Source organism: Salmo salar, chromosome ssa04 (genome assembly GCF_905237065.1).
Source record: "Salmo salar chromosome ssa04, Ssal_v3.1, whole genome shotgun sequence".
In the NCBI taxonomy this organism is placed as follows: Eukaryota; Metazoa; Chordata; class Actinopteri; order Salmoniformes; family Salmonidae; genus Salmo; species Salmo salar.
The window spans coordinates 50,033,363-50,043,722 of NC_059445.1; the positions used below are offsets into that span (position 1 = coordinate 50,033,363).

Sequence of the window (10,360 nt, forward strand, 5' to 3'; positions counted from 1 at the left end):
AATAGTAAAGTACAGATACCCCCCCAAAACAACTTAAATAGTACTTTAAAGTATTTTTACTTAAATACACCATTGCCTGAGCAGGGTGTGTCCCCACATAGGTCCCACCACTGTGCCACCTCACCCAGAGAAAGTTGTGAGGCAATGTAGGTAGTTAGGGGCACAGGTGTACTTGGAGATGCATCCAAGTACAGTGGAGCTTCTTGCTCCTCATCTTTAGATTAACCTACAAAATAGGACTGAGATTCCTGACTCTCTGCTCTTTCTCCTTTAGAATTCAAATAGAATGGATGGTTTAAAACAAAATCGGAAATATGTCCTCAAATATATTTATATATACAATCCTTAGTTGCTACATCCATTTTTGGACTTAAAAATGAATGACATACTGAACAAAAATATAAAAGCAACATGTAAAGTGTTGCATTTAAGATCCTAGAAATATTTCAGACGCAAAAAAACCTTAGTTCACTAAAAGTTTTTGCATTCATTTGTTTACATCCCTGTTAGTGAGCATTCTCCTTTTCCAAGATAATCCATCCACCTGACAGGTGCCGCATATCAAGAAGCTGATTAAACAGCATGATCATTACACAGGTGCACTTTGTGCTGGGGACAATAAAAGACCACTCTAAAATGTGCAGTTTTGTCACACAGCACAATGACACAGATGTATCAAGTTTTGAGGGAGCGTGCAATTGGCATGCTGACTGCAGGAATGTCCATCAGAGATGTTGCCAGAGAACTGAATGTTCATTTCTCTACCATAAGCCGCCTCCAATGTCGTTTTAGAGAATTTTGCAGTACATCCAACCGTCCACACAAACGCAGACCTTGTGTAACCACGCCAGCCCAGGACCTCCACATCCGGCTTCTTCACCTGCGGAATCGTATGAGACCCGCCACCCGGACAGCTGGTGAAGCTGAGGAGTATTTCTGTCTGTAATAAAGCCCTTTTGTAGGGAAAACTCATTCTGAATGGCTGGGCCTGGCTCCCAAGTGAGTAGGTCTATGCCCTCCCAGGCCCACCTATGGCTGCACCCCTGCCCAGTCATGTGAAATCCATAGCTTTGGGCCTAATGAATTTATGTCAATTGACTAATTTCCTTATATGAACTGTAACTTAGTAAAATCATTGCATGTTGCATTTACATTTTTTTGTTCAGTATATTTACCCACTGATTCTTGAAGAATATCACTTATAAATGCCTCATAAGCATAGTCAAACTCATACCCCATCAGAACCCAAAATGTAAGCTTGTTTTACTCTGTAAACAATGTAACTGTAAACAAACACTTTATAGCCTCAAAACATTGTTAAAACTATCATTTTCATATCATGAATGGTCAGTCCGTATCCATAGCTCTGTCTATGAATTTGAGAGTGGTCACATTTCTCCAGGCCCATCCCATAGCTTTTTACCAAAATAGAGGTTGGGTGACCGCTTTGTTATTGTTTCAGCTAAGGACTCTAGCTTTAAGCTTTAAACTTTTTACCTGTATGGTTTGTTTCAGTTGTGATATAAAGGTCTTCCAGTCTGGTATAATTATTTTAATTGATCCCATCAGAGGAGGCTGGTGGGAGGAGCTATAGGAGGACGGGCTCATTCTAATGCTGGAATGGAATATATGGAACGGAGTCAAATGGGGTTTCTAGATGTTTGAATCCTTGCCATTTATTCCATTCCAGCCATTACAATCAGCCCGTCCTCCTATAGCGCATTCCCACCAGCCTCCTCTGCATCCCATATTTACTCTAATTTGAGCTCTCCTACGCATATCCTAAGCGACTAGTCACATGCTTTCCCATACAAAATTATGCTTTATCCACGTTCCTTTTCATGAATTGATACATTTTATCGCGTCATGATGGTCATACAGAATCATTGCGACAAAGAATGTGTAATTGGAATGCTATTGTTGAGGGTTTGATAGCATAGACAATGGATAGGTTTTGTGGATTAGTGAAGTAAACTTTATTGGAAGAGAGGAAGAAAATGAATGGACATTGCAAATTTAGAAAATTAAAACAACAGACAGATCTGTTTAATAGCTCTGCGCCAACAATCTTGTTTTTAAATAAATGGACTTCAAAGAATTTGATGCTACTATATGAATTTTAATTTTAATTTTACAATGACGGCCTACCCCAGCCAAACCCTCCCTTAACCCGGACGACACTGGACCAATTGTGCGCTGTCCTATGGGACTCCCGATTACGGCCGGTTGTGATATAGCCCGGGATTGAACCAAGGTCTGTAGTGACGCCTCTAGCACTGAGATGCAGTGCCTTAGACCGCTGCACCACTCGGGAGCCCACTCGGGAATGAATACATGGTTTACTCAGCAAATATTTAGAGCCAAAATAGCATGTCATGAAATGTGTGACACGCGCTCACTCACGCACACACACACTCGCACGCACACACTCGCGCACACACTCTCACACACACACACTCACAAACACAAACACACACACAGAGCACTGTGAGCCCATTGAGGATATGTGAACTAGCTCATTGACACTGGGGAGAGGTAAGTATTCCGTTTTTCCTCTACAAGTTATACCCTGATTTCTTTGGAATGTATTTTAGCATGTGCAGGTGAGGGCTGACAAATTGTCTGTTGTATTTTGTTGCCTTGCATTCAACCGCAGATCATCAGTGGTGACAGATTACATAGTCTATGTACTTGACAATAGGGACAGATCACATAGTCTATGTACTTGACAAAAGGGACAGATCACATAGTCTATGTACTTGACAAAAGGGACAGATCACATAGTCTATGTACTTGACAATAGGGACAGATCACATAGTCTATGTACTTGACAATAGGGACAGATCACATACTCTATGTACTTGACGAAAGGGACTGATTACATAGTATATGTACTTCACAAAAGCTATTCTGCTGTTTTGTGAGTGGTCATGATTGAGGGATGCTTTGGGGAATTTTGCTGATAGTCTTGACCACCTGCTATTTGTTATGTGCTGCCATCAGGCCTGTGGGCACTAACCTGTGGGGGTTAGTCAATACACTTTTGCAACAATAAGTTTTACAACCTGTTCTCTAAAAATGACCAGAAGAATGGTCATTGATTTGGTTGATACATGCTTTGTGGTTGGAATGTTAAAATGAACTGGAAAATAATGGAGTGATAATAATGCAAAATACAATGTTTTGCAGAAAAAAGCAATTGGTGACATTGTATGAACAAATTCCTTAAACATTGATTTGTTCAATCTGTGCTATTCAGTGCAATCCAGAGCTGTGAATCCAAGTGCAGTACAATGCAGCTTGGTGTGAACAAAGGGAGCACTGACTACACTCACATGAACAATCAGCCCTTTATTCCTCAGGCCCAGAGCATATAGCCGTGCCTTTTCTAGGGTGGCTCTGGACAGCCCCTCCTCTCATATAGCAAATGAGACGGGTATATGAGACTCCTAAAGACAGTACAAGGTCAGGGCTGAACAAGGGTGCTTCGTACTGGCACACACACACATTGTTACCGGTTATAATGTACATGCAGGTTTTACATTTTACCGTTGACTTTTGCTTATGTATTTCTCTTTCCCTCACTCTGTTTTACACTTTCAACCCAGTCTGGTCGTACATTCCCCCATAGGTGCTGTGGAACATACCAACCATTACCTCTGTCAAACCCTCACTCTTTCTCAGTTGGAGGTGCTGTACTACCCCCACCCCCACCCAGCAGTGACTCTCTCTCCATGATGGCCTCCTATAGCCCTACCCACAATGGCTGGTTTGGTGAGAGGGGGGTTCACCAGGGGATTGGGCTGGACATCCTCTTCAGTGACAGAGACTTTGACACATCTAATCTGTACTCCCAAAATGACACTCAACAACTTCAGGAGGCCAAGTCCCATTATGCCTGTCCCAGGGCCCCCCAGAGGTCCCTGCATGGCTGGGGCACATACAGCCCCCCTCCACAGAGACCCAGCACTGGGAGCAGAGCGGGGACCAACCAGTGCCAGGGCTACCACGCCCATACCCTGCCCCTGCCCTTGCCCCACAGAGCACTGCCTGTCTTCAGACCCTGGTGAGTAACAGACAGGGGGAGTGAGGGTGGGAAGGGAGGGAGCGAGGAAAGGGACACATCGGTGGGAGACAGGCGTAGTGAGACAGAGATTTATAGATTTATATGTATAGATTTATATGTGTGCGGATTCCGGGTCAGCTGAGAGCCGCAGGGTCCCAGGGAGGGGAGGATTAGGGGAAATGTGAGACTCACCCTCCCCTCCACCATCACCATGTGACACATAACTTATAAAAACACACTGGGTGGGGCATCGTGCAGAAATAAATTATTGGATTAATGCTTGGGTAAGTCTCAATGCTGTTGAAATTTGATTAGAAAATGTCTATGCATGCCATGTGTGAGTTTGCACGTCTGCACTGTGTGTGCATTTATTTGGTGTGTGTCTGTCTGCTGTGTGTTTGTTTGTTTGGTGTGTTTTTGTATGTGCTGCTGTGTGTGTCTGTACTGTACCCGTGGATATGGTATGTGTGTGTTTGTTTTGCCTTCAGTGTCTACAGCAGCCCTCAGGGATATAACACTACCACAGTGGACAAACCTCGCATGCTTAGAGCCACTATTACATCCAGCCCCTCGGATTCCAACCACCCTGTCCAGCACCAGAGCCAGCAACCCAGACCAAACCAGCAGCAGGTCATCAAGCAGCAGCACCAGAGCCAGCAACCCAGACCAAACCAGCAGCAGGTCATCAAGCAGCAGCACCAGCCAAGTCTCAGTCAAAAGCCTGTCTACCAGCCAAGCCTCAGTCCCACTCCAATCTATAGGAGACTCACAACCTGGCAGCACAAGGACAACACCAATACAGACAACACCATCAAGACTAACAGCCCTCACAGTAACAGAATCAAGAGGTGAGTGTTTGTGTAAGTTTGAGCATGAGGAGAGAGTTATTCTATATTAATGCAGTTGTTGTATAGTGCCTGTACCAAGTACTTCATTAATGTGTAATTCATTGATTTAGAATAATTCTAGTTCTGTAATATTTAGAGAAAAGGGTCTTTGAGATCTGAGTTGACAGGAGTATTTCTATTGAGTTGATCCAGACAGGATTTGCAGTGTGTTGAGAGTGATTACTGAGTAACTGTACGGTACCACTCTGTAATCAGACAGGTGGACATGACGTCCCAGAACGTGTTTGGTCAGCCGCGTGTCCTGGCCTCTCTGCGCGGCCTGCCCTCTCCACGACAGACCCACAAGACAACTAACCTAGAGGAGGAACTGAGGAGGCTCATCTTACTGGACACAGAGGACTCAGGGAGGGATGCAGTGAGTTAGGCACACATCGGCTGCGTTTACACAGGCTGTCCAATTCTGATATTTCTTCCACTAATTGGTCTTTTGACCAATCACGTCAGATCTTTTCACAGCAAAAAAATATTCTGAGCTGACCTGATTGGTCAAAAGACCAATTAGTGAAAAAGATCAGAATTGGGCTGCCTGTGTAAAGGCAGCCATCTAGAAACATCATAGATGCACAAGTGAGGCGATAGAAAAATAAATGTAGCCAATTCTACACCACAGGTTTAGTTAAACAAGAGCATTGGGAGCTCTGCCTCCAATAAAGATGTCAACAGGTTTTATTTTCTCCTCCACCATTAGTCAAAACCACAGACTTCTCTTTAAAACCTAGTTAAAGGACAAGCACCACACAATGAAATATACAAACAAAAACAGGTTCTGGACTGGTGCAGGGTCGAGGGAGAACTACCTAAACATTAATTCATATTCAAATCAAGAATAATCAAATATATTTTCTCAACGTAGTCAGACAGTAAAAACTAACAACAAGCCACATGACAAGTCACCCTCTTACCTGCACCTTCCCTGGTGGATGCACCTCAAACAAAAAGAGACAGTATTTAAAGAAATAGAAATTACTTTATTTTTCCAGAAGGAACTTCAGTTGTGGCAAGTTGGAAAAGATAAAGATATACTGTATAGTAAACATATTAACAGCAACATTCACATACAAATGCTTACAAAGTATATACACACACACGCCTTCGGAAAGTATTCAGACCCCTTGACTTTTTCCACATTTTATTACGTTACAGCCTTATTCTAAAATTGATTTCAATAGTTTTTTCCCCCTCATCAATCTACACACAATACCCCATAATGACAAAGCAAAAACAGGTTTAGAAATGTTTGCCAATTCATTAAAAATAAAATACTTAAATATCACATTAACGTAAGTTTTCAGACACTTTACTCAGTACTTTGTTGAAGCACCTTTGGCAGTGATTACTGCCTCAAGTCTTCTTTGGTATGACGCTACAAGCTTGGCACAATCATGTCTCTGAGCTCTACGGACAATGCTTGGTTTTTGCTCTGACATGCACTGTCAACTGTGGAACCTTATATAGACAGGTGTGTGCGTTTCCAAATCATGTCCAATATATTGAATTTACCACAGGTGGACTCCAATCAAGTTGTAGAAACATGTCAAGGATGATCAATAGAAACAGGATGCACCTGAGCTCAATTTCGAGTCACATAGCAAAGGGTCTGAATACTTATGTAAATAAGGTATTTCTTCTTTTTATTTGTTTAAATTAGCAAAAATGTATAAAAACCAGTTTTCACTTTGTCATTCTATTGGTATTGTGTATAGATTGATGAGGAAAAATGTAATTTAATACATTTTAGAATAAGGCTGTAACGTAACAAATTGTGGAAAAAGTCAAAGTGTCTGAATACTTTCCGAACGCACCGTGTATGTGTATAATTATATATATATATATATATATATATATATACAAGATAAATGTAAGTCACAAGAATCTATTTTAATTTATGAGCTGTGCTGATGATGGTACAAAACCTTTAGTGGCTCTTGCTTTTTGGAGGTGAAGACCTGAGTCTGTACCCTCAGTCAGCCAATGAAATTACAGGATCAATCATTCAATTAGACGTTTTTTTCTCAAAGCAAGGTAGGGTGCGCAAGAAAATAGAGGCTCATTGTCAGACCTGTGACACACAGATGTTGAATATTCTAACGTACTCATATTCAATATGAGTACTAACCTTAAAGTTACAGAGTATGTCCATATACTCATTTAACTGACCACAGCTCTGTCCCCTAGTCCTGCCGTCATAGCCTCTCTACAGAGATCAGCCTCGGCAGTGGTCCCCTGGACTTCAGTCTGGCATGTTCCCCAGTCTCTGACTGCACAGAGTTGGAGGGGCTAGAGGACCTGTCTGCCTCTGAGCTGTCCCTAACAGAGGGCTGGGACCCTGGGCACATCCCCTTACTGGACCCTGCCTGGAGCCTGGAGTGGAGCAAACTTGTCAACGCTGCCAAGGCCTATGAAGGTAGGAGACTGTGTGTGCAAGAAGCACGTCTATGTGCCTGAGTTTGCCTATGAATGTTTGTGAGGAGCATGGCATTTTAGACCGAATTATAATATGCAATGATTTTTTGTGATATCAGTGTATGTTGTGTTAATTTTTTTATGCTTGTAGCAAAGAGGACAGTGGAGCCCATTCCTCCCAACAAGTCCAAGAAGCATGGATCAGAGGGTGGACCTGCTGCTTGCCCACCTAATCACTACCCTCCTCAGGGCTACAATGCCCAGCCCACATTAAGAAGGTACAGTACACTCTCTCTCTCTCTCTCTCTCTCTCTCTCTCTCTCTCTCTCTCTCTACGGTCCCATTCCCTTTACTGGACAAACACTCATAATAGCTGTACTCCGACTTAATGACCCTAAGTCCTGTAAGATATTCATTCTCAAACAGACATGGATAAGTTTGGAGTGTGCCATTTATAGAGTTATGCATTTTAATTCAGCTTCAGCACATTTGTTTTTTCCCTCGTGAAGTTTGTGTTGAAGTTATTCTTTATTAACAAGATGTTTTGCTTCTCTACAGTGAAGTGCCCAGTGATCTGTCTAGACTTCACCACCTGGAAGCGCTGCTGAGACACTTGGAGAGCAACCTGGAGAAGGTGCGACACTTCCGCCTCAGATACACAACCCCCATCTCTCATAATTAAATCAATTTCAACCACTTCACCATCTCTTTTTAAATAACCCCATGACCTCTCTCTCTGTGACGGTCAGGAAAGGGAGGATAAAGTAGCCCTGATGGAGGAAGTGACGATTCTGAGAGAGACCAACCAGCGCCTGTGGGAGGAGTCTCTTTCATCCAACGAACAGCTCCGTAAACTCAGCCTGTTGTTCAACATGGCCCCAGGAATGATGCCTAGAGAGAGAGAATGACCAGTGACACTAAGAGGAGAGAGAGAGATGATTTGAAAAGAGGAGTAGGGGAAAAAATGGTTTCAACAAAGATAGTACCTTGAAACAGGGTTTTCAAATGTAAATTGTCTTCAAAATGTGATCAGAGAAAGAGGACAGATCACGGCGAGTTACCAGAGTTTGCTTGTAGAGGTTACTTATGCTGGGACAGTGACATGTACAAGCTGGCTAAATGCTTGAGTTGTTAGCCAGTTCAGCTTTACACAGTTGGTACGTTTTAACTCCATGACATTGGAATATTTCAGTTGTGTAATCCTCACATCCTCTCGCCTCTCCTGCTTGTCAAAACCTATTGGATGAGAAAACCAGAGGTCCTCTGACCTTCTCCACCAATGGGTACAATAAAATATTTAAGAAGGCACTGCTGAGATTTGAACTCAGGATCTCTTGTTTACTAGACAGGTACTTTAACCAACTAAGCCATAGCACCCATAGCTGTAATTTCTATTGCGGGTATGAAAACCCACAACTATTTTGAATCAACCCAGTCATGTTCATTTAACCCATAACTCTGTCTAGCAAAATTACATGTAAAAAAAACAGATGTAATTTCCTAATATTGGAATCGATACAGACACCGTAAATTGACTAGCAAAAGGGTTTCTTAAACTATGGTTTGGGAACAAAAGTGGGCCCTGAGCATGTGAGAGTTGGGTCGTGAGTTATGAGTAAACATTTAGAATCATACACTATTTCTTCTTCATTTGGGTTGTTCGAGGACAGTACATTTCCCATTTAGGTCTTGATTTTAAAAACCATAAGAACATTTGAAATAGCAGATGAATCAGTTTGTGTAAGTCATTAAGCTACAATGAGCTGGGGGACTTCATCAAATGGCAGAGTTGTTGAGTTTCTTAGTTTACACAGTAAATTTAAACTCATTCAAAGTAAGGGCATTTCGCCATGACCGGGATTTGAACCAGGATTTCCGAGGCCACAACGCAGAGTACTGACCACTATAAGATCACGGCGAGCTACAAGAGTTTGCTTGGAGGGGATATTTATGCTGGGACAGTGACGTGTACAAGCTGGCTAAATGCTTGAGTTGTTTGCCAGTTCAACTTTACACAGTTGGTACGTTTTAACTCTTTCAAAAAGTGCCCTTTATCTCAATCGCATATTCCTCACATCCTCTCCCCTCTCGCCCTGCCTACTTCTCTAAACCCATTGGATGAGAAAACCAGAGATCCCTCCCCTCTGACCTTCTCCACCAATGGGTAAAAAGAAATGCAGGAAAAGGCACTGCTGCGATTTGAACTCCGGATCTCCAGTTTACTAGACCAGCTAAACCACAGCCCCACGCGGCGGAGATAGACGTCATTTCTATCGCGGGTATGAAAATCTGTCTAATTCATTCATTTAACCCATATCTCTGTCTAGCGACATAACATGTCACAAAACAGATGTCATTTCCTAGTATTGGAATCGATACGACACCTTGAATTGACTAGCTACAGGGTTTCTTAATAAACTATGGTTTGGTACCCAAAGTGGGCCCCGAGCATAAGAGGTGGGTCGCAAGTTATGAATAAACATTTATAATCACACACTATTTCTTCTCAATTTGGGTCATTCGAGGACAGTACATTTGTCATTTGGGTCTCGAGTTTAGAAATCTTAAGAACCCCTTGGCTAGAGACATGCTGCTCTGTACCTTGATAGATTGCCTGTTCACATTATTTCTCGTTTAATAAATTCTGCTATGAAAAAGGCTAAGTAATAACTACCTGATTGTATTACCAGCGCTTTGAATATACTGAAACCTGAGATTCCCAAAGTCAAGCGATAATGACTTCTAAACGACTCCCATGTAGTTTGAGGGCACAGTGGTCTTGACTTTAGATGAAAAACTGAGCTGTGCAATGTGACTTTTAGTGTTGTTTTGTTTAAAGAATGATTGTTATATTTATAATAATGTAAAATACCATATTGTATGGTATCTAAAATAAATGTTCACTCGTTTTATTTGTCTCAAATAACTCATCAAAGTAGTAACAATTTAATAACTTCAATTTACAGAACATCTTAACATATTT

The 10,360-nt window shown here is 42.1% G+C and overlaps 1 protein-coding gene across 4 annotated transcripts; it reads left to right on the forward strand.

The window, feature by feature from the left end:
* Nucleotides 1-2,251: 2,251 nt before the first annotated feature.
* LOC106603339 (signal-induced proliferation-associated 1-like protein 3) lies at nt 2,252-8,685 on the forward strand. 4 transcript variants are annotated; one of them, XM_014196894.2, is made up of 8 exons: nt 2,252-2,535; nt 3,609-4,066; nt 4,555-4,914; nt 5,170-5,329; nt 7,150-7,378; nt 7,529-7,655; nt 7,936-8,011; nt 8,127-8,685. In XM_014196894.2, exons 2-8 carry the CDS (start codon nt 3,735-3,737, stop codon nt 8,283-8,285), a joined length of 1,443 nt encoding a protein of 480 aa, XP_014052369.2. In that variant the 5' UTR covers nt 2,252-2,535; nt 3,609-3,734; the 3' UTR covers nt 8,286-8,685. The 4 variants fall into 4 exon arrangements, with proteins under 4 accessions (XP_014052369.2, XP_014052370.2, XP_014052371.2 ...); XM_014196895.2 differs by having other exon boundaries at nt 3,632-4,066; XM_014196896.2 differs by having other exon boundaries at nt 3,685-4,066.
* Nucleotides 8,686-10,360: the final 1,675 nt, after the last annotated feature.

What these genes read in the sequence shown, in the direction of transcription:
- LOC106603339 (XM_014196894.2), top strand. Translation starts at nt 3,735, where the DNA reads ATGATGGCCTCCTATAGCCCTACCCACAATGGCTGGTTTGGTGAGAGG. An exon ending in GCCCAGCCCACATTAAGAAG is followed by an intron (nt 7,656 to 7,935) that starts GTACAGTACACT and finishes GCTTCTCTACAG; the next exon opens with TGAAGTGCCCAGTGATCTGT. An exon ending in TGGAGAGCAACCTGGAGAAG is followed by an intron (nt 8,012 to 8,126) that starts GTGCGACACTTC and finishes TGTGACGGTCAG; the next exon opens with GAAAGGGAGGATAAAGTAGC.